Here is a 23,717-nt window from a genome sequence, read left to right on the forward strand (position 1 = left end):
TACAGAATAATAGAATAGTTTGGGTTGGAAGGGACCTCTAAAGATCATCAAATCCAGCCCCCCTGCAGTGAGCAGGGACATCTTCAACCAGACCAAGTTTTTCAGAGCCCTGTCCAACCTGACCTGTGATGTTTACAGGGTTGGGGCATCCCCCACCTCTCTGGGCAACTTGTTCCAGTGTTTCATTACCCTCATTGTAAAAAATTTCTTCCTTATATCTAGCCTGAATCTCCCGTCTTTTAGTTTAAAGCCATCACCCTTTGTCCCATAGCAACAGGACCTACTAAAAGTGTCCCCATCTTTCTTATAAACTTGATCTTCTCTTACAGTAGGAGGGAGTTTGCTCCCCCAGTCCCCGCCTTGTGCTCCATCCACTTGAGTGGTGTGGGAAGAAAGATTGCCAGTGAAGACTGAGGCAACCTGAGCCTTCTCCCTGTCTGTCATTACCAGTTTGCCAGTCGTGTTCATTGGGGGTTACACTTTCCTTGTTCTTCCTTTTCTGGCTGTCATACCTGCAGAAGCCCTTCTTATTATTCTTTGTGTCCCTGGCCAAATTCAGCTCCAGCCATTCCTTTGTCTTTCTGACTCCATGCCTACACAACTGAGCAGTGTCCCTCTACTCTTCCCAGGATACCTGTTCCTGCTTCCCCTGCCTGCCCATTTTCTTCTTGCCCTTTAGTTTGACCAACAGGGCTCAGCCCATCGATTCCAGTGTCTTGTCTTCTTTTCCTGATTTCTCACACCCATCAAATTAGGTTGTTTTATAACAAAGAAAGTGATAATTATAAAGGAAGCAGAAGGCCCTTCAGCAAGAAGGAAGAAAACAGTTGAGGTTGTTTTCTAGGGACTCATTTAAACCAAGTAGATAGGCAGTCAGATCTGCTCTGTTGAACTCTGTGTTGTGCACTCACACCAGTGCCATGGGCTGTCACAGTGGGGGCACAATAAACTGTGCCCAGTGACACTTGGCCCCCAGCCCCAGGTGCTGATTTTGGTTAGCATCAGTCATTGTCCCAGGATGGGTGACTTGGAACAAAGAGATCTGGTCCCACCATGGGTCCCAACAGAGGCTTTAATCAGCACATGGAGACAGAGGTCAGAGCCATTGTTCACACATTGCTTTTCAGTAGTTGGCATTGTCTTCCATCAGAGCTCAGAGCTGTTGGTTTAGAAAGCCGATCCCAAGAGGCTCTGGTTTAAGGATGCTCATGTTCTTGCTGTGCATTCACAGCAGGAAGGCTTTGATCTTAATATGTGTCTCTGACAGTCATGTCACCCATGTTATGCCCATTTGTATTCAAGTATTTGGTCCCAGTGATGTGGCTTTTCTGTTGCTGTTGTTGTTGTTCTTTGTGTTTAATTATTTTTTCTTTTTCTCATTAAATATTTTGTTCAGGTTGCCTGTTCCCTCTGCAGAAAAACTGGCATTTCATGGTGTTTGCTTTGCTTTGCTTTATTGCTTGAGGAAAATGTTCACATTGTGTCATTATCCTTTTCATCATCCTTGTTTTTTTCTTTTGTGGTTGCTATTTAGAAATGACACAAATGTGTTTAAACTACAGACAATTAGTAGGGAGGGTGAATCCTACATGAGGAGGGGTATGGAAGGTGTAAAGAAAACCTAGATAAATGCCAGTGGGAAAAGTTAAGGAAACTAGAGAATAGCATGGAAAACTAGAGGATAATAAATTACAGTTATTTCCTATAGAATTTTGCATTAGTGTTTATGATCAAGAAGAAAAGGCACAGACTGTTTCATTCTATTTCCTTTAGATCTGTTAGATAGTAATAGATTGTGAGGCACTAGAATAGGTTGCCCAGGGAAGTTGTGAATGCTCCATCCCTGGTGGTGTTCAAGGCCAGGTTGGACAGAGCCTTGGGTGACATGGTTTAGTGTGGGGTGTCCCTGCCCATGGCAGGGGGGTTGGAACTAGATGATACTGTGATACTGTGATCTTAAGGTCCTTTCCAACCTTAACTATTCTATGATTTGCAAATGTGGCACCAGTGTTGACCTGATCTTACAGTAACAGCACTGGGCAGGTTCAGGTCTGGAAGATGTCTGCATTCACACAACGTCCTCCTGAGCTAAATGTCCCTCAGCAGTGTTTATCTTTGAGAACAAATGGTTGGCTTGGAGAAAACATTCCACTCTTAGCTAGTTGACTATGCACTGCTCCATCTGATCTTAGCAGCCCAGCTCTCCTCAAGCTCGGGGACCTCTGGACCACACTCCCCTGTATGGTGTCCATATACCCTTGGGCTAGTGGGACTGTCAGGGTTAATTCAGGGGGAGACATGAGGATAAGGCATGAGGATGACAAAGAAATACATGTTACATGTAAGCCTGTTGTACGTAAGACTTCAGTGTTGGTTTTAGCACTGCTCTTTAAACTGGACATTTAAACATAAGCATGTACGTACGACAGTGCCTCTTATTACTGAATTCATCCAATGCTTCCTTGTACAAGACCCTGGGTTTGATTACTTATAGTTTTTCTAAGTGGGCTGAAATTTTCCGTGCTCTGTATCAACCTCAGGCTAGATAATTTGGGGAAAGATAATAAACATATGGCAATGAGACAAGAACATTTAGATGAATAAGATCTACCTATAGACAGATAATATATGCCCACACCAAAGATACAGACAGATAATCACAAGTGTCTAATTCAATCAGTTTAGGAAGTTTTCACTGTCTCAGCTGGCAATTACCACTCCTTAATGGAACACAAAGCCTGTGAGTGTGCACGTCCCTTCTCCTGAAGCACTAGGCAAAACAGGTCCGCTCACACCAGCTCTTGTTCCAGATAGGGGAATGGCAGTTTCTTAAACCTCTCTAATTTGGTTTCCTGCAATTGTGAGGTGATAAACTAAAGGGCTTGGCATGTTGCAATGTGGATATTGCATATTACAGCCATTGCAAATGATAATGCTGAAGTAGAACAAATCATTATGTGTCTGATCTTGTCAAAAACCTGATGATAGAGTCTTCATCATTCATGCTTATTGGCATGCTTTTTAGAGCATATGAGACATTTAAAACCAAAGCTCCACGGAGACCTCAGCATAGTCTTTGCTCAGGTACATTAATGGAGGCTCTTTGCTGGTCTATGGACAAGGAAAGTGTCTTGTCCAGAAGGTGCAGGCTGAGGTCACTCCAAGCCAAGAGTGCCACTGTGCCCCTGTGGCTGGATGGAGACCTGGGAGGAAACTCTAACCCCGTTGGAGTCAGCTGGAGTTTTGCCACCGCCTTCGACTTCGACGGAGCCAACATTCCTGTTCAGATGCAGACGTTTCACAATCACCTCCTCTGTTGAACTTTCAACACGTGCGTGTTATTTTCATGGCAAATAAACAAAATCTTTCTAAGATGCAGACCTTCCTATATACATTATGCCAGAAGATGACATTAAAAGTTCATCATGGTACACGTGGTAAAATACCAATAATCCATCCTTGCAGTCGCTGGGAAAACTTCTGACGCAAACAAACCCCTTCTAGGTCGTTCTGCCTCAATGTGCAGCAATCAGATGTACAGCTGAGGGTTTATTATTTTTGCAGAATGCACATGCATTCCGAATTTGCCGTGCTCAGAAACAGAGACAAGACGTTCATCTGTGTGTGCTTGGCTTTGGGAAAAGACATCTCTGTGTGCGGACACAGGCCCTGGTACAGCACAGACAGGAAATCTGCCAGACTGCCTCGGCAGGAGGCTGCCTCCAACACGTGCAGCAAGGAACAAGAAATGTCTTAATGATTAATCACTGTCAACCTTTGTTCTCGTTAAAGACTTGATTGTCGAACAAGGCTCGTAATGAGGCCCTGTTCGTGGGTCTGTTGCTATGTGATTGTGCAAGTGCTGAATCTGAGCCTCAGACCCAGCAAGATGCAGCTCCCATTTTGCCCAAGCCTAAGGCATTGGGATGGGAATGTTGTTATAAGAGTGCCTGCTAGTGGCTATAGGGCTGTGCAGCTTTCCAGCAAGGTATTATGGGAAGGCTACAGATAAATCACCGACAGCTGAATGTCATTCACAAGGATCTCAGGAGTGAGCAGCTTCCTTGTTAGCGCTGAAAAGGCAAAGAGCCAAGAAAGGTTTCTATTAAGAACTGCACAAATAACTGTCCATCAAAGTCTCTTGCTTGTGGTTTCTCACCAATAGTGGGGATTAGCTCCTTTGAGGTGTTTGATCACCCATTTTTTACCTAGGAGATTGTGCAGTGTTCTTTTCACTATTTTTATGGGTAATCTTTTGCAACACTGAGTAGCAGAAGAATTACCTATTTCTGAAAAGAATTCTGAAGTCCACCTAAATTTCAGTGTGTCTGAAAACTGACCTTTTTAAAAGCCTTGCTCTGCCATTGAGAGCTGCAGCAGTTGGTTGTGCTGAAGTACCTATTCCTCTGCATGTTCGGTATCTGCTGCATCACTGCAGATCCAAACCTATCACTCCAACAGGTGACTCACACCCCTGAGGCTGCAGGAATCAGGTGCGTGCTCCCTACTGTCACGATCGTTTCCAGCTTCATAGCATCTGAAGGGATTCATCCACATTTCCTCTTTGAGCTCCATCACTTGGGTTGTTGGGGGAGTGACACAGCATTTGCTTCTTTTCCCTGGTTGGATGAAGGCACAAGTATTTCTGGCAGACAGCCTGGGCTTGTGAAACTGCAAATGCTGGTGTCCGTGATTCCTTGTGTATGTGCCTTGGAAACATGGTTGGCCCTGAATTTTTATGTCCTGAGAGCTCAGATGTTCACAGGAGAAAAACACAGGAGATGGTCCCATGTGGCAGAGCCAACTTCTTATAAACACTCTGCAAAATCACTGAAGGGAAATACTTTGCAGTCTTCACCCAGCTGTATCTCTGGGTATTAGACACAGCAAAACCACATCTTGGGATCTTGCAATATTCAGGTTTTTCAAATGCTATTTATACATATGAAAGCAATCTTGCTGGAATGTATAAAAGTACTCTCTGGCAGGGTATTAGGAGAAATTCAACCTATAATAGTATCTTCTGCATGATTAACTTGAGAGGCTTTTAGGTCACTCTGTATAACATCCTTAGAAAGTGATCCACTGCTGCTTGGCAGATCAAGGGCTGTTCACACTCACTCTTCCAGGCATCTTACTCAAGTGTGACTAGAAGCATCTAAAATGAGGAGTGTAAGGGAATGTTCCTATCATCTAATCTGGGCTCCTGACTTAGTTGTCTAAATTAGGCATCTAGGGTCTAATTATGCATCCTAGTCCCTCTGTACAGTGAAGGGAGAGCTCTAGCAGGCTGTTCTTAGAGAATCTGATAAAAGTTTTTTGTTAGAGACCTGAACTTAGAAGAGGGTCCATCCCTGGCAGTGTTCAGGGCCAGGTTGGATGGGTCTTGGAGCAACCTGGTCTAGTGGAAGGTGTCCCTGCCATGGCAGGGAGTTGGGACTGGGTGAGCTTTAAGGTCCCTTCCAACACAAACCAGTCTGGGATTATATGTTCCAGACATGAAAACAGGTTAAATGAGTTTGAGGTGCTCAGAAGATGCTGTTTTCCACCCGCACTGGGCTGTTACAAGCAATAGGTCAGGGGAGACTCGAGCTGTGTTTCTGCCCAGTCCGTGTTATTTCCAGCCCTGATATGTAGATCAGATCCTCAGCTGTTGCAGACCAGCGTAACCTCAGGAGCTACTTGGGGTTCCCACATTGTACACTGGCATAGAAGGAAGCCCTTTGTGCTCCAGTCAGGAGCAGGAGTTGTTCTCTCCAGCTTTTCCCTATAGCTAAAAGAGCTTTTGCTCGGCAGGCACTCTGCCATGGTGCTGCTGGAGTTCTGTGTTCTTGTCTGAGGCAAGGACACAAGCAGGCAGTGCTTGGAGTTCAAATATCCATGGAAACCCCAGCGTTTAGCAGAAAGGGGTGGTTTTGCTTGCATTAATTGTAGCAGAAAAGAGGTGGCTCAGGAGGCCACTGGTGGGTGCCAGGACTGGCTGTTCAATGGAGCACCCTGTGCTGGCCTTCTAAAGTTGCATGAGTAGATCAGCTCTTCTCATTAAGCCTGGTGCTGCCCCACTTGAGAACCTCAGTTTCTGGAATGCTTGGGCTGTGGAAAGGAGCATGCCCCAAAAGGGGCAGAAGAGGGGATATCCAGACAGACCCTAACCCACTGGCAGGGTGTGAGGGAAAGGGGAAGGAGAAGGGAAGAGAAAGGGGGGGGAAAGAGAAAATGGGAAGGAGAAAGGGAGGGGGAAGTGAAAATGTGAAAGGGAAAGGGAGAAGGAGAGGAAGAAGGAGAGAGAAAGGGCTGAGGAAAGGGAAGGGGAAGGGGAAGGGGAAGGGAAAGGGAAAGGGAGAGGGAAAAGGAAAGGGAAAGGGAAAAGGAAAGGGAAAAGGAAAGGAAAAGGAAAAGAAAGAATTAAAGTGTATTTCAGAAAGTTCACATGTGTGTTAGAAGCCAAAACCTCCCTTCATTTGTCTGAACACAAGTCAGCTGCAGCAGGGACAGTGAAAGGCAAACTCAGTCTTAAATGTTTTGTTTAGCTGCTACTTTAAACATTTGAGCATCATGTTCTTTGTGACACTTACAAACAAACACCCCAGTTGTGTTACCAGCTCTGAGGAGCTTTCACCAACTCTGCCTCTCCTTCTGCTTCTCATAGGTTTTATATCTCATTCCGGCATGAGAGAACAGGGTGCCACGCACCTGCTTTGCATCTAAGATCATCTCTGTGCTGGAGTTGTGGCACCAGCAGAGCAGATGGGGGCTTGTGGTGCTTGGTGAGCACTAGCTGAGCCCTTGGCTGCTTCTCCTTGCCTGTATAGCACCGGGCAGAGCCTTGCAAGAGCTGCAGCTGATCCACAGGAATGGAGGACAGTGCAGTAAGTGGAGCGGGAGCTGGGAGCAGACACTTGTACCTGTCAGAGGTGTGATGATCCCAGCCCATCCCTGACACCCAGCTGGCTGCAGGGATGTGCTCCAGGTCGTATCACCTCATTGGAAGCAACGCTGAAAGAAGGTTCCCTTCCCATGCAGGGAAGCAGCATGGTGTGACCATGCAGGGAAGCACACAGGGCTCTCTGGCTGGGGTGATGCTGGGCTGCCCCTACACCCCTTCTGGGCAGAGGCGCCCCTGGGTGAGGGCACATGCATGGCCCACTCCAGGCTTCCTTTGGTCAGGGGTTTCTGAAGTTAAAGTGCGTAAAACACAGGCATGGGAATGAAGTTCAAAAGGCCACCGGCAGCTTTAGATGTGTGGAGTCTTTGCTAAGCTGCTTCAGGAAAGCCAGTTCAATGAAAGCAGGGTAGTTCCAACCCAGATCTGCCCTTCTCAGCAGGGATGTTGGAAAGCGTGCTTTGTCCAAGCACAGGGGAGAACCCCGCGTCCCCGGCAGCGGTGTAGCCCTTCTGCCATTCGATTTGCAGTGATGAAGCACTGGGTGAGAGTAAGGCTCGATCGCGCCGGTTCATGAAGGGTCAAACTGCTGCACAGCTAATGCCTGATCTACTAAGGAGCAGTTCTTTCTTCTCCCATCACATCCCTGCCGATGGAAGAGCAGCAGACAGGAGAAGTAACACATCATAGATTCATAGGCTCACACTGACATTTTGTGAAGAGCAGAGAAAGGACCAAATGCAAAAAAAGAACCCAAATTGGCTCCAAGTTGATGATTTATACTGTTTTCTCAGGGTCTGTTTGCCAAGCAGCTGGTGTTTTGTGCCAATTGCTGTTACAGAAGAGCTTTCTTTGATAAGTACCATGAATGGACACTACACAGTTTATCTTAAAACAAAATCCCTCCCCACAGCTTATATGGGCTGGCAGGGAATGAGGGAGGGAAGAAGTTGGGCTTTGTTGGGGTTTTCTTTACACAGGACTATGAAAGCACATTTGGGGGAGCCTGCATTATCTGTGCAAGAACACAACAGATGAATTCTATTAATGGCTGTAACATGTGGCCGGGTTCAGGCTAGAGTTGTCGTTTGAATATGGGAGTCAAAGCCAATTTATTGTAACATATTTTTCTTTTCAAAATATTTTAAGAAAGACAAAAAGGTTTGCGCAACAACTTGGCAAGCAGGTCTGTGGAGAGGAAGGAGGTATTTTCTACATCGCAGCTAACATAAGGGCTGAAAAATGTGGCAGTGCCGAGCAATGCTGGATTCCTTCTGGAGCTGAGAGAAAGTGTGCAGGATATAATTGTGTAAGAGCCCCATAAATTCTGAAGGGTGGGTTTGTAACACTGCCCTGGGGGCTGCAGGTGGCTCCAGAAGAAAGTCATGGGTTTTATTTCAGGAACAATCATCAAATGCTGTATGTAGCCAGCTATGCACTCGTGTGGCCCCATCTAAAAGCCACAGAGCTGTTTTAAAATAGAAATACCCATAACAATCATTGCATGTCTTCCATGGCAGATGGTGGAAAGATAAGTTGGATTAGTTTGTAGTGTGTGTGTGTTGCTGGGGGTGTGCAAAAGCTAAGGCGCAGAAATGAGCTTCCCTGGAGCTTGCGAAGTGATGAGCATCAGGGCTCCATGGTCTTCAGGGCATGAGTAGGCTTCACCTCGCCAGTCCTTGTTTCACTGTTGGTCAATCCATATTTCCCTGGATGCCATGGTTGGAAATGGCCATGGAGCAGAACTTTACCTGAGTATCAGACCAGACCCTGGCACTACCCCTTGTTATTGAGAGAACCACTGTGTAACACGGAGCATCAGAACCCAGCTGTGGATTCCTGTGTGCAGGGTAAAAATGCTGCTGCGTCTATAGAGAATTTTGTGGCTGGGTTCCTATGATGAATTGCAACGAAGTGGAGTCATAGAAATGATGTTTCTCATAACGCTTGAGACCTCCCCAGTGTATCCTATTTTCTTTGTAGCTGGGTGGCTAAGGAATACCTGACTATCCAGTGATTCAACACAGGCTGAGTATTTTTGTCTGTGCACTGAGAAAGCTACTTCCTAGATTTGGTAAAGGACCGAGTACCAAACACTGGTGGAGCAGACAGCAAACATATTGCTCCCTAGGGGAACCATGGCTCAAAGAAAACAAGCAGCATGTTGTCATCCCATGTTTGTTCTCATCCTATGTGTGTGTGGTTTGGGTCCCCAAGTACTCTCCCCATTGCCTTCTGAGATGACTTTTTGCTATCCCTTCCTCAAGAAGCTGCACACAGGGAAGAGGAAGTGGATCTAGATCCATCCCAAAGACCAGGGAGACCTTGAAGCACTCTTCAAAGTCCTGTCCAGTTACACATTTGTTTTACCAAGGAAGCTGGTAAACTCTAAGCCTACTTAATCCTGCCACCAATGGGAGTCCATTAGCAGTTTCTCAGAGGTAATGGGGCAAATGAAAGCAGCACCATTCACCCCACTGGGAAGTAACAACACTTCTGTGTTTTCCAGGAATAGATGCCGCTTCTAGCAATGAGTCTGTAACTTCTCACTGCTGCTCACCAGATGGTGGGAACCAGCAGATGCCGAGTTGGCTCCCTTGTGGTCAAACAAACTGCCATAGGGCCCGATGCAAGTTTCCTGAAGGATCCCCAGCACGGCCCTGTTACTTCTGTTCATGTTTCTCAGGCTCCTGGTACAACATTGAGGTTTTCCACTGGAACCACCTGGCACATTTTCAGAGCCTTCCATGAGCAATGCAGTTACTCAATCCCCTTCTTATTTTGACAAAGCCTTTGTAATGGTCACTTGTCCTGAGAGCCTGTGGTCTGTGTGTCCTGTACTGGAGCTAATTGCATAAAAAGGATTACTTCCCTTTCTTGATGCTTGTTATTATTTTCATCCTTCACAAGCCATTTCTTCTGTTTCAGGATCAACACTCTGTGGTAGGCCAGGGAGCTGGCCCCACTCCAAGCTCCAGTTCTTGCTCAAATCCAAACACTGGAAGTGGTTACATGAACTCATCCCAGCAATCAATGTTGAATCAGCAACTGATGGAAAAGAAACAGGCTCTGCAGCGGCAAATGATGGAGCAAAAACAACTCCTTCTACAGCAGCAGATGTTGGCAGAAGCAGTAAGTTTTCTAATTCCTTCTTTTACATGGAAAAGATTATCATAGAAACAATAGAAAAGAAAGCTAAGACAGGGAGAAGAAAGCCCCCAAAACTTTGAGGTCATTTTGGCAATTCCTAGGCCTTCTAGAGTGTGCCTCGGATTTTTCAGCACTTTGTTTAGCCCTTTTGAAACCTTCTTCAGTTTATATGAAACAACTCAAGTATCCAAGCTACTGTGGTTTTGTTAGAACAGTCTAAGCATATGCTTAATTTGAGGCATATGAATATTGTCAGTGGTTTTCTTTGCAAGATAAGCTAAGGTGCTTTGCTATGCTACTGTGACCCCAGAGGATGGCTGGGATCATGGATGAGTTCTCCTTTCTCTATTCTTCTTTTTGCATTTCCAGATATTTACAGCCAGTTGTGCTCTCTCCTTTGATATCTGAGAGACCAGGTGGGAGTTTCTGGTCATTTTAGGAGGCATGGGGGGTATTTGTGGTCTTGCTGGCAGTGATATGTGCTAGAACCCACTAGTTTAGTTCCACTAAACTGGTGCTGCCATTGATATTGCATGAAATGAGTCAGCTGAAGGTGCTTCATGCCCCATCACCCATGGCCAGTGCAATGGGGCAGAGTCCCTGCTGCCAAAAGCAGTAGCACGTGCCCTCTGCATCCTCATATTCACTGTTCCTTGGTAGCCCTACTTGCCAAAGCATGGAGAAGAAGAGAAGTCCTGGAAGAGGAGCTGAGCTTGGCATGTCCTTGAGGCAGGCAGAGAGTGACGTGGGAGCCTTGTGGCAGCTAGGGAAGGGCTGTAGGGAGGATGTTTTGTTTCCCCAAGGCTGCAATGGCAAGACACCCCAAGCCTGTGGCTTATTTACCTCTACCTGCATCTCTCAGCCTACAGGGCAGACCCATTTATGCTGGCCTGACATTTTGAATCCAAAGCTTTCTATTCTCTAGAAAGATGTAGACACAATAATACATTTATGTGTATTAATTTTATTTAATGAATGCCATTCAGTAATTACAGAACAACACAGAACTGGAAAAACATTCACGTGTTTATGGGGATGTTTTCTAAACAAAAATTATTCAGTTTTTTTTATAGAGAATATATTTTTGTTTGTAAATTTATTTCCATTCAAAAAAAACCCCCACATTAGAAAGCTTGGCTTTGAAATTAAGGATTTCATTTATCCAGAGAAGTTGTGGATGTCCCTGGAAGTGCTTGCACTCCCTGGGTAAGAGGAAGGACAGCACCATGTACAAGTAGGGGGAAGCACAGGGCAATGGTCAGTGGCATGAAAAACAACTGGACCAGCACTGTCCTCTCAGTGGTTTTAAGATAAGTTGGGCCAGACTGAAAAACAATACAGCCAGCAGAAAGGTTTCCATACAAACTTCAGTGGGTGAGGGCACAGGTTCCCAAATGCATCTCCTGTGGACCAGAGAGGGTGAAAGGAAGCAATATGTCAGATTTGTACATACTGAGAAAAGAAAGAGGTGGGCAAACACAGAGCCAGGAAAGCATAAAGCAAAGGAAATTAATATATGTCTACTCTAATCCTCTAGGAGAAAATAACTCCACAAGATCAGCTGAACAGACACTTGACACGACCACCACCAGATTATAAAGACCAAAGAAGGAATGTGGTCAACATGCAACAAGCAAACCAATATCCTGGTAAGTGCCCAAATAGCCAAATAAAGCTATTTCCCTCCTTATTTCCTTCCTTCCTTCCCTCCTTCTTTCCTTCCTTCCTTCCAGCTAAGACCATCCAGAAGAGCCATGCATGCACGAGGTCCTTATTTTCTGGGTATCCATTTACACCTCTGCAGAGGCAGTGGAGTGGTGGCTCCTGCTCTCAGGTGCTATTTACCTTACCGTCCCACACCACTGAGAAGTGCTGATGTATGATCTGGAGAGCCAGCTAGTGGCCTGTCCAGGCTGATGCTGCATCTCTCAGACATGGAGAAGGAGAGGCTGGTACCCTTCCCATTAGCACTGCCTGGGGCAGGTGTGCACCCAAATACTTGACACCGAGGTGTCCCCTTGATTATGCAGCCTCACCCCATCCAAATAGCTTCTCTCATGTACATGGTACATCTTGTTCAGAGACTGAGAACCATCTCTCCCTTTAAATGGCAGCCCATGTACAGCATGAGGACCCTCATACTGGTTGTACTGATGTACCTTGCATGACAGCATCATGGGCAACCAGAGCAAACAGACCTTTTGGTCTGTTCAGTATGGCGCAGTCCTAGCCTCAGTGCTGTTCTACAAGCAACATTTCATCAGATCAGTCAAACAGAGGAGTAAAAGCTCCTGCTTTCTACCAGAACTGCCCAGGGCAGAAAATGTCCAACACTTCAGGACTCCCCTTTGTTCCAGCACTGTGCCCTTGCCCCCTTGGAGTCTAGTTCTGGGAGCACAGGACTGCCTGTTTCATGCCTTTCATGCTGTTCACCTTGCTGGTTAGCTGGAGGCTGCACTGAGAGCAAAGGCAGAGTAAGGGAAAGATGCTGAGGAGAGGGAGGAGGTGGGGGAAATGCAGCAGATGGATCAAAGGATGTTCTTTATACTGCAAAGCGTCTGTGCATATAAGTATAAAAAGGATCCTTCGCCTTCTAGTGTATCTTTTTATACAACACACTGAGGGGAAAAAAGGATGTTTTGGTTTGTTTGTTTTTTGATAACTGTTGGCTCTGCAGATTCAGCCGGGGATCTGAGTCTTTCCTTCCTACCTGTCATTTGTAGCATTTCAGCTCCTCTTATGAATTTAATGAGTTCCCAAGTGCAGCTCACTCACATCCTACCCCTCTGCCCAACATCCTGCCCCTCTGCAGGCCTTGGCACCAACAGCCCAGCTACACATGGAAGGGCTGCTCAGGCAATGTTCATGCCCTCCTTCATTTTGTTTACAAGTTCTAGCAGCAATAAACTTGCTGCAGTCTGGAAACTGCTGTTTTCTTACAGGCCTGAGTGTTTCTTGTGTAAGTTTGCACAGGCATCACTGATGCAAGGTAATAACCCATGGTGAAGGCAGAAAGAGCCCTGCTTGCTGGCTTGGTACCTCCTCTGCTCATAAAGCGAATGCTTTGGCAACCCCAGCAATTTGTTGTGGAATCCTGTGATTTGGTGTGTTGTTTAAAGGTTCATTGCTGGAACCAAATGACTAACTGAGCCAGTCAGTCTCACCTCTGTGCCTGGCAAACTCTTGGAGCATATTCTCCTGGAAGGCATGCTAAGGCACATGAAAAACAAGGAGGTGCTTGGTGACAGCCAGCATGGCTTCACTAAGGGGAAATCCTGCCTGACCAATTTGGTAGCCTTCTATGATGGGGCTACGAAACTGATGGACAGGGGTAGAGCAGTTGACATCATCTATCTGGACTTGTGCAAAGCATTTGACACTGTCCCCACACAACATCCTTGTCTCTAAATTGGAGAGACATCAATGTGATGGGTGGACCACTCGGTGGATAAAGAACTGGCTGGATGGCCGCACGCAAAGAGTTGTGGTCAATGGCTCCATGTCCGGCTGGAGACCGGTAACGAGTGGTGTCCCTCAGGGATCGGTGTTGGGACCGGTCTTGTTCAACATCTTTGTCGGTGACATGGACAGTGGGATTGAGTGCACCCTCAGCAAATTTGCCGATGACACCAAGCTGTGTGGTTCGGTTGATACGCCGGAGGGAAGGGATGCCATCCAGAGGGACCTCGACAGGCTTGAGAAGTCGGCTGATGCCAACCTGATGAAGTTTAACCATGCCAAGTGCAAGGTCCTACACCTGGACTATAGCAGCCTTCCAGTATCTGAAGGGGCCCCACGAGGATGCTGGAGACGGACTCTTCATCAGGGACTGTAGTGACAGGACAAGGGGTAATGGGTTCAAACTTAAACAGGGGAAGTTTAGATTGGATGTATTGAAGAAATTCTTTACTGTGAGAGTGGTGAGGCACTGGAATGGGTTGCCCAAAGAAGTTATGAATGCTCCGTCCCTGGCAGTATTCAAGGACAGGTTGGAACAGAGCCTTGGGTGACATGGTCTAGTGTGGGGTGTCCCTGCCCATGGCAGGGGGGTTGGAACTTGATGATCTTAAGGTCCTTTCAAACCCAAACCATTCTATCATTCTATGATTCTTGGCTTTTACTTAAAAACAATTCATTTCTAGCCTAAAAGGGAAAATGGAAATTACTGCAGCCACATCTTTGAAAGGCTCCAAAATAAGTAGATCACCATTGTTCTGTGGCTCTTCTTCTTGTTCCTAATCTGATGGACTCTTTGCCAGTCTCATGGTATTTGGAGCCCCATCTCCTGGATTTGAACCATGTGGGATTGGCAGCACTTGTCCATTCAAATCTGCAATCCCTGATGAGTGAGCCCAGGGAAGACAGCAGCTTTTCAGGAGAGCCTGAAAGAAAGGGCTGTGCTGGAAGCTCGCAGCAGAGCTACCAGATGGAGCGATTAGGAAACTCTTGCATAAGGGAATAACAGCAGGGAATCTGTTCCCTTTTCTGGGAATAGCTTTGCTCAGGTCATGGAAGAAGAGACAAGAAGTTGAATAAAATAACATGGAGGCTCAGTGACACTTGGTTAAGCTTTTTATTGCTCTCTGCTTTTCACCATAGTGCTATGGTGAAAGAAACCCCAAGACAAGAGCAGGTGAATCGGGCAGGGAAGGCATTTCTGGGAATGGCTGCAGCCTGGGGTGCCCAGCTGCTGAACACAGCGCTGCCAGGGAAGCGTTTCTTCCCATCTGGAAGAAATCAGGATGGAAAATATTTGCGTTAAAAATAAAAAAGGATAAAAATAGCAATACAAAGAAAGGGGAAGCTTCGTCTGTTGCACAACAAGTACAACCCATGTCCCGACCGCTTGTGCTCTTTAAGGAGCATGGCATTGGCAGGGCAGTGTGATGGTACCCCTGGGGTCACCCCAGGAGGGGCTTCATGCCAATGACAAGTGAAGGGACTACGCAGACTTGTAGTTCAGATGGAGGGAGAGAACCAGCTCGCCTCAGATGGCTGTTCCAGGTCTTTAGAAACGCCACTAATTCATAGAATCATAGAACAGTTAGGATTGGAAAGGACTTTAAGATCATCAAGTTCCAACCCCCCTACCATGGGCAGGGGCACCTCACACTAAACCATGCCACCCAAGGCCTCATCCAACCTGGCCTTGAACACTGCCAGGGACGGAGCATTCACAGCTTCCTTGGGCAGCCCATTCCAGTGCCTCACCACCCTCTCAGTAAAGAATTTTTTCCTTAGATCCAATCTAAACTTCCCCTGTTTAAGTTTGAACCCGTTACCCCTTGTCCTGTCGCTACAGTCCCTGATGAACAGTCCATCCCCAGCATCCTTGTAGCCCCCCTTCAGATACTGGAAGGCTGCTATGAGGTCTCCACGCAGCCTTCTCTTCTCCAGGCTGAACAGCCCCAACTTTCTCAGCCTGTCTCCATACAGGAGGTGCTCCAGTCCCCTGATCATCCCCGTGGCCCTCCTCTGGACTTGTTCCAACAGTTCCATGTCCTTTTTATGATGAGGACACCAGAACTGCACACAATGCTCCAAGTGAGGTCTCACGAGAGCAGAGTAGAGGGGCAGGATCACCTCCTTCGACCTGCTGGTCAAGCTCCTTTTGATGCAGCCCAGGATACAGTTGCTTTCTGGGCTGCAAGTGCACATTGCCGGCTCATGTTCATTTTCTCATCGACCAACACCCCCAAACCCCATTCCTGTGCTGGCATGAGGGAGGAAAGAGTCAGGGCCCCCATCTCTGTCAAAAAGATGTGGCAGTATTTCCAGAGAGCAGCGAGCAATGCATAAGGCACTAGCAAAGCCAAAGACAGGGCTAACTGGGAGGGTTGCTGAGCCCTGATTGTGAGAATCTGATTGCCTCTGTGGGGGTAAAACCAAGTGGATCCTCATAGCATCTCCTGTCCCAGGGACTGCCCAGCCTGGAGACTGAATTTAGGTGCTTAAGCTAGCACAGTTAGATGTCTATAGCAAGTGTCTCCAGCTTAGCTCCAGTTGGTGGGAAAGCCTGCCTTCCAGAATAACATGGACTTCTTAAGCTAGGCCTCTGTTTCTATTGATTTGGAACAAGCAGCTCTGCTTGTGGAGTCACACTCAGTGTTAATAATGATTTAGGAAGATATTATTTTTAAGTACTTAAAAAGAAGGAACCCTTTGCATCCATTAATAAATGAAAATAGCACGTAGATGTATAAAAATAATGTAGAAAAGGCAGAAATAGATGGTAATTCTTTCTTCAGTCCCAGTCTGAGGGAACTGAACATCGTTATGGTGAAATTTCAACAGGAACAGTATATTAAACAGCTGTTCCTAAACATAGACTCTTTAAATATGTATGTGCATGATTTGTCTTCAAGAGTTCTGAAAGAGCTGGCTGAGAGGTTCTCCGAATTCTTAATGTCACTCTTTATTTAGTCTTGAAACTCCAAGGATGACTGCGAATGCCATGTCAAAAATTAGAAGAGTTAAGTAGGTAATTGCAGCCCTAGTGACCAAATGCAGAGCTCAGCAAAAATACTGGGGAGCTGATACAGCCTGAATAAGAAAGAATTGGGAAGGGAATATAATGAAAGTCAGGCAGTATGGGCTATTGTAAAAGAATCTTTGCAAACCAGCATGGTATCATTTTCAATGAAACCACAGCTTTGGCTGATAACATTAATATTTGTTCATTTTGTGTTCTTTAAAGAATCTGACTTTGTTTTGGCTGCTGTGGTTAAAAAACCAGAGTAATACAAAATCAGCATAACACATAAGGAAATGGCTGATAGGTCTCCAGATATCACTGCAAACAGGCTGTGTGATATCAACCAAAAGACAAACGCAGTCTGAGATGATGCTGAACAAGAAGTAAAGAGCTTACTTTGTATCCGTCCTGGAGATGTGCAAGAGCTGTTTCTGTGACCAGCTGTGATGGGTCTTGAAATAGCCTTGAAATCAGATGTTGAAAACTGTCAAGTTCTGAAAAGAGGTTAGAAGGATTGAAGGACTGGAAAACATGCCACAGACTGAGACTGATGTGTCTGGAGAATGATGCAGGCATGACCTGCGCAGTAAGAGGGAACTGATGATGGACCAACTAATTAAATTAATCACACAGACTAATGCAACATTGATGGCGAAGTCAAAGTCAGATTCAGTGTGGTTTTGTTGTATATATGAAGGCTCTAACCAAGGTAGTGTCCCATGTCCAACAATTGCTACTACAAAACAGCAAAGCTCCAGGGCTGTATGTTCTTCCATTCCTCCTCTGAGTTCCTCAGGGAATTCCCAAAATGTGGTGGTACCTTGTAGCAAGCCTGTCCAACAGCTCTTACGCTTTGGGAGCCACCCAGAATGGTGCAAGAATTTAGCTTGTAGTGTGCCATGTGGCAAAGATTTCCTCACTAACCTACACATTGGGTGAAGAAACATCTTTCATTTGTCTTGAATCTACCTTCTTGTAGGGCTTGTACTGAAAGCAACAGTAGCAAAGGGGATTAAACTATGGAGCAGCTCATTGTGTGCCATTGCGGGGGTCTCCACAGTGCCATCTACACTGGCTGTGTTTAGAAACATGTGGTCTTCTTCAGCCAGTCTCTCAGGGATTAATTCAGAGCCTTGCACTGCATAAGCAATCATCTTACATTGCATAAATGACTTATTGTGGCCTCAAAATAGAGAGTATGTAGCTGCAAATCTGCCACAAGTGAGCTTGGGTGAGGTTTGGAGGCTCTTCTTGTGAGTCGTTGGCAGGTGTCAGCTACAGGGCACAATGGCGTCATGTAGGCCAAACCACCTTTGGATGATAGGCATCTTTAAGCCTTGAGCAAGTTCATACAAGTCCTGTGAAGAGCAAAGCATCTTCTTCAAGAAATTCTGCTGCTGGAACACTGGATTTTTAACCTGTTGGTATCTGAATGGCACCACACATTGATCTCTTGTTTGCTTTAACACTTCTGTTTTCTCCTTTCCAGGTGGTTCACCAGCAGTGAGTATGAGCTCCAACATGTCCTTATCCAACCCAATTTCAACTCATAGCATCATGACCCAGAGCTCCAGCATCATGTCCACCCCTGCTGGGACCCGAATGCCTTCTGTTCCTGCCACTCGGAATATGGGCTGCTACGGGAACCTTCCTTGCAACCAACCAAGTTCATACAACGTGACTTCAGGAATGAATCAGATGCAGCCACACAGGAACCAAAACCAAGTCCTGCCCGGTCAGAATAACCCCATGATGTCTCGACAGCAAACCATGGCACAGGGAAACAATGCAGCGGCTTTTGGAACGGGGTCGGTGGTCAACTCACAGCAAGTAAGGCCAAGCTTGAACCATGGAGCTATAGGTATCCCTGCACAAAGGCCGGCCAACGTGATGATCACAGCTACTGCCACTGCCCAGAACTGGGCGCCGCAGGAAGCTGCAGTGAAGCAGCAGGATGCACTGAAACCTGCAGGGGTCCGTTTCCCCACTGGCACTCCGTATCCTAACCAGTCTTTACAACGCAGCGTAGGCAACCAGCATTTTCCTCAGCGTGCACTGGCACCAACTAATCAGTTAACAGCAGGAGTCCAAATGAGGCCTCCTATAAACCAAATGCAGCAGACTCTAAATGGACAATCCACTGGCTCACTACGAGGTCTCAGCATAAGACCTAACCAGCTGAGAGGACAGACTGTGCCTACCTTGAATCAGCCAGGAACAAGTATGACACCTCCATCATCTCTGCCGTCAACCAGTTTCACATCTACCAACCAAAACTCTCGGGCTTACCAAGGAAGTGACCATGGCAATGACCTAGCGTTTGACTTTCTGAACCAGCAAGGTGACAGTATAGGACCTGCACTCAACAGTGACTCAGACTTTATAGATTCTTTACTGAAAACGGAACCTGGTAATGATGACTGGATGAAAGACATCAACCTTGATGAAATTTTGGGGAACCACTCATAAATGACAGTACCAAGAGTCAACGAGATGGAGAGGCAGTAAGGACATTAGCTTTCTCTTTAGATGCCAACAACCTGCTTTATTAATTTACACTCCAGTAACTGGGCTCTCCTTTAAGATACCATGTAGGGCGACTGCCCTGTTTGAAGAGCTGCTCTCGGAATAAAACTGAAGTCTCCCTGATGAATGATAACATAAGTGATAGTCATGCCTGCCACAAAGAAGTGAAAACTTGTGAAGGGTCTGTTCCCCAAACCGGTGTCCAGCACATTGCAAACCAGTTCTTTCCAAGGGAGCAGCATGGAGAAGCATGTTTAGCTTCCCACACATGCAAGCACCAGACAGTGGTTGTGGAACATCATTTCTCTGTGTGCAAAGTACGAGCCCAAGTGGTCCAGAGCTCTTCAGCCATCGTGTTCATGGCCCTTAACTTCCTCAGGACTACTCAGCCCTGATGGCATCAGGCCCTGTGTAAATCCCATTGTGTTACAAAAACTGTTCACTTCTACACAGTACAAACTCACCTGTGCTTTCCCAATGATTTTGGTTTAAGCTCTCTATGTTTTGTAGCACACAAAAGGGTAAGTGTTCTCGTCCAAGGGAAGAAGGAAACAGATCATCCAGTGCGTTACTTGGTGTGCTCTAGAGTTCACTTCCTCCCTTTCATCAGTGCTTGCAGCACCTATCAGAGGATGCTACTGTCCTGCCAGCAGCACAATCACTTTGGGCATTGAGGGAAACATGAGATGAACTACGCCAAAGCTCAGGATCCTCACTTCGCCACCTTGCCCTACTCCAGGGACTCCAGGGACTTAATGGACAACTTAAGTGAGAAGGTTGCTTGTGGTTTGACCCTCACCAACTACTTTCCCAGCCCAGCTTAGAGGAAGGCAAATACATGAAGTGGCTCAGCTAAGCTGCTATCCTCTTTAGGTAGTTCAGCCCGGTCCTCTTCAACTGAACAGGTTTACCCCAGCAGAAATGTCCATCTCTGTCCGGGAAAGGCTACAGTTCTGACTGTACAGCATTTTGTCTCTATCCCTCTATCCCTTCATCATATGGGGGGAGTTGGAAGAGGTCCAGTGATGGCCCAGGTCCCCACAGCCTCTGTCAGGCAGAGTCTGAGTGGCTCTGCCCCTGAAACTAGCATGAAATCAGTTACAACCACCTGGGTTACTCACAGTAGGAGGCTCCACTAAACCACATCTGTGTATGTAAATGAAACAGTTTGGGGCAATATTTCTGTGTGCTGGACTCAATCATCTCTTCTGGGTTTGGGGATGGCCCAGTTAACCAGTGCATCATGAGGGGGTTAACCCTAGGCAAGGACCATACCTGTAGACAGCTGGCAGCCACCTTGCAACCACCACAGGTGAACAGAGCAGAGCAGGGAGGATACAGGTTGTTCCAACCCCTTGGTGACAGGAAATAGTCTCAACCACATTAAAAGTTCCTCCTATAGACTTGGTCAGTGAGGACATCAGAAGGAGGTGCTGTGTCGCTGTAAAGCAGCTCTGCAGTGAGTCACACAGGAGAATTCACAGAAAGGAACAGATCTTACAGGTCAAATGAAAATGCTGTTCTTTAAAATGATGTGGTGTGATGTCTTTTACAGCCTCCTCTGAATTAGCTAAAACGAGATGTGGCAAAGGAATACAATGCCTGCATTCACACGCCTCGGTGCCAAGAGGCATTGCTCTGCCTTGTGCAAGTTCTTTATTCATCCTTGTTAGTGACACTGGGATGAGTAGACTACTTGACAATAGCCTCTGCACTTATCTGACCTAGTTCTCAAGACAGGCTTTAATAAGGCTTTTCCAGTCATTTCACCCTGTCATTCTACATGGGCACAACTGTTCATGATGTTTCAAGAAGCTGGTGCACGAACAAGTACCAGCACCTCCAGGAAAGGTGTAACACAGCATTTAGCTAGATGTGCCAGCTAAGGTGGGCTAGTCTGTGACATGTTTGTCATTGGAGAGATAAGAAAGCCTGCTGAAGAGTCCCTTCTGCTGTCCCAGCTAGCGATGGTTGCACACCCCTGCGCTGTGTAACATGGTGGCTCAGGTGCCCAGAAAGCTCCCTCTTGTCTCCAGTTTGGCTGGGGTGAACATGGTCCCTTTGATATGCCAGTACAAGATTTTCTAAGTCTTTAAAGAGCTTTTCAGGCCAGGTCAGCATCCCACCTCAGTTTGGAGAGATACAGGTGCAGTCCAGCAAATGAGTCCCCAGTAAACTAGACTGAAATAGCAGCTACACCAGTTCAAAGTGGAGGGAAGATGGGCTCATGTGGCTCATACAGAGGCACGCACCACATCCATGAGCACATCAGCACTGACTGCCAAAGCTCTGGTAGGAACAGACAACTGCGATGACGCTCAGGCCAAGGCTGACTTGGTATCTTCATGCACAATGGGCACTGAAGTCAGGTAACTTCAGCTACCCTCACATGCCATTGAAGAGGCCACCACTGGTTTCTGTATTAAGACAAGATTGTTTTCCAGATCCTCAAATGATGTAAAAAATTGTTCAGCTGAGGAGCTGGTCCCAAGGATTCAGGATATCATCCAGTGCTGGATTCAAAGCTGAGCTTTGCCCTGTTGGCCTCAGCACGGAGTGAAGAAGACACTGGGCTGTGAGTGCCATCCCTGGGATCAAACTATCAACCTGTCTGAAGTAAATTCTACAAAGGCAGAGGCCATTTGCAGTCCTGATGCGTTTGGAATGTGAGCTCGAAAGACTCTTGCAACCGAAACTTGAATCCAGTATCATTTCTTCAGAACACCTGTATCTGAACAGAGCTAGTGTCTTTTTCCTCTTTCTTTGCCATGGCTAAGTGCACTACCCTTATAGTCTATTTTTCATCATGGACCGGGCACTCTTCACAGTATTGGGTTGTAAATATAAAGAATTATTTGTTTTGTAAACTTTTGTAAAAAAAAGGAAAAACCAACCAAAAAGTAATAATATTTTGGTAGGAATAATAAAAATCATATTATTTGGGTTATATTTATACATATGTGAAATAAATATACTATCGGAAAGTTGTATTTTATACAAGAAGTCAACGGTTACCTTTTGTATTCTATATACAAAGTTTTGTATGATACAATTGTTTATTTTTATCTGCAGACTTCAACTTTGGGTTTTGGGGGAGGGCAGAACGGGATCGTGGTTCAACAGCTGGGTCTGACCCCAAGCTCACCGAAACCAATGGAGTCTTTCCATTGCCTTCACAGGGCTTTGAATCAAGCCTTTAAATCGCCTTCAGATGTGTTTGACATCTGAAGCTCTCTGGAAACCTCAACATGAAAACATTCCAGGTTTCACATTTTTTCCCTGAAAAAAAGGCTTTTATTATTAATATTATTATTATTATTGTTACTATTATTGCAGCTCTTGGGAGGCAGGTGGGACCTACGTAACTGTCATGTCCTTGTTGCATGTATGTCTGCTTTATATTTTCCCCATATTATAAACCAGTGTTTCTCTATACAGACTGAAAGGAAAAGTTGCTGTACAGAAATGTTTGTGTTTATGCATTTTTACATGTGGCTGTATATACCTCCTAGTACTATGCAGTGACACTTATTTGACTCCATTTATTTTTCACCTAAACATGAATAGTATGTTTTTTCAGTAGCTATCAAAACTCTGCCAAGTAAATCAATCAAAATTATCCCAAGCGTCTCATTTCTTAATGTGGATTTTATAATGGATGTCTGTTTAGTCAACTGCTGGTTTGTTCTGAGAACATTAAAATTGCAGTGATATTTTAGGAGGGGGGTGAGAAGAATGTGCATCTGGCAGCTTCTGGGAGCTCCGTCTGCCTCTTTGCAGGACAGCTGTGATGTTTTCCTACTGACTGAAGATGTGGTTTCATTATCCTCAAGGGTTAACAAGTAACACATGATATTTTAGCTCCTGGTGAATGGGTTGGCGTTGTCTTGCAGCACAGTGATTTCCTATGGGATCCTGCTAAAGGTGAATACACCAAGAAGGTTGGCCAGCTCCCCAAGTCCATGCCCTGCCCTGGATCATACCCTGAAGATATCTGCCCTTCTCTCCTCACTAGCAGAGACCACTAATGAAATGCCAGAAACCAGGCAATGGGCTTCTCCTCCTTCCCTCCCTGCCTGCCTTGCTTTATGTGTCATCTTAGCCTAAAGAAATGCCAGCGTGCACCAGATCACATTGGGCTGTGGATTGTATTTGTCCCTGCCAGACTACTTTTAGCAGGCCAGCCCTGAGGAAGTGATGTCCTGTTCCTTGAGAGGCTTTCCTCTTTATCCAGGCTTCATCTCCAATTGGGTGGCTCTTCCTGCCCCACGAACTGAGTGGCAAGGGGTAGCAGAAGGGACGCTTCGAAGGGACAAATGTCAGCACAGCACTACCCATGCTCAAAGTCTGTGCTGTTTTCAGATGTAGCAAATGAAATGGGGCTCCCCACACTTCAATTGCTTCACTGCTGGTGATGCTCAAGGGCTTCTATGAAGCACATTTGCCCTTTTAGTCCCCCTGTGCCCACCTTCACCCATGGGGCATGCACAAAGATGCCTTCCATGGGTGCCACCCCAGACCCCAGCTCTGCTGGCTGCTGCCCTCCTGGTTTTTTATCCCAATATATCTGATTCCCACCCACAAATAGCTCTGCAAATAGCATCTGGGGCTGCACAGGGAGGGACAGGGGGGATGCTGGCCCGTGCTCTGTGCCCTGCCATCCCAGCTGTGCCCATGCTCTCC

The 23,717-nt window shown here is 46.2% G+C and overlaps 1 protein-coding gene across 1 annotated transcript in view; it reads left to right on the forward strand.

Moving 5' to 3' along the window:
- MAML2 (mastermind like transcriptional coactivator 2) overlaps nt 1–19,267 on the forward strand; it is a gene marked incomplete at its 5' end in the record, with an annotated part of 208,411 nt that extends 189,144 nt beyond the window's left edge. Inside the window, 3 exons of the mRNA XM_080613157.1 lie at nt 9,812–10,015; nt 11,571–11,682; nt 17,998–19,267. Of these exons, the coding sequence (XP_080469283.1) occupies nt 9,812–10,015; nt 11,571–11,682; nt 17,998–18,977 (1,296 nt within the window). The 3' untranslated portion in view covers nt 18,978–19,267. The remainder of the gene's footprint in view (nt 1–9,811; nt 10,016–11,570; nt 11,683–17,997) is intronic.
- Between the last annotated feature and the right edge of the window lie 4,450 nt (nt 19,268–23,717).

Source organism: Psittacula echo (genome assembly GCF_963264785.1).
Source record: "Psittacula echo genome assembly, chromosome: 3".
NCBI classification, from domain to species: domain Eukaryota; kingdom Metazoa; phylum Chordata; class Aves; order Psittaciformes; family Psittacidae; genus Psittacula; species Psittacula echo.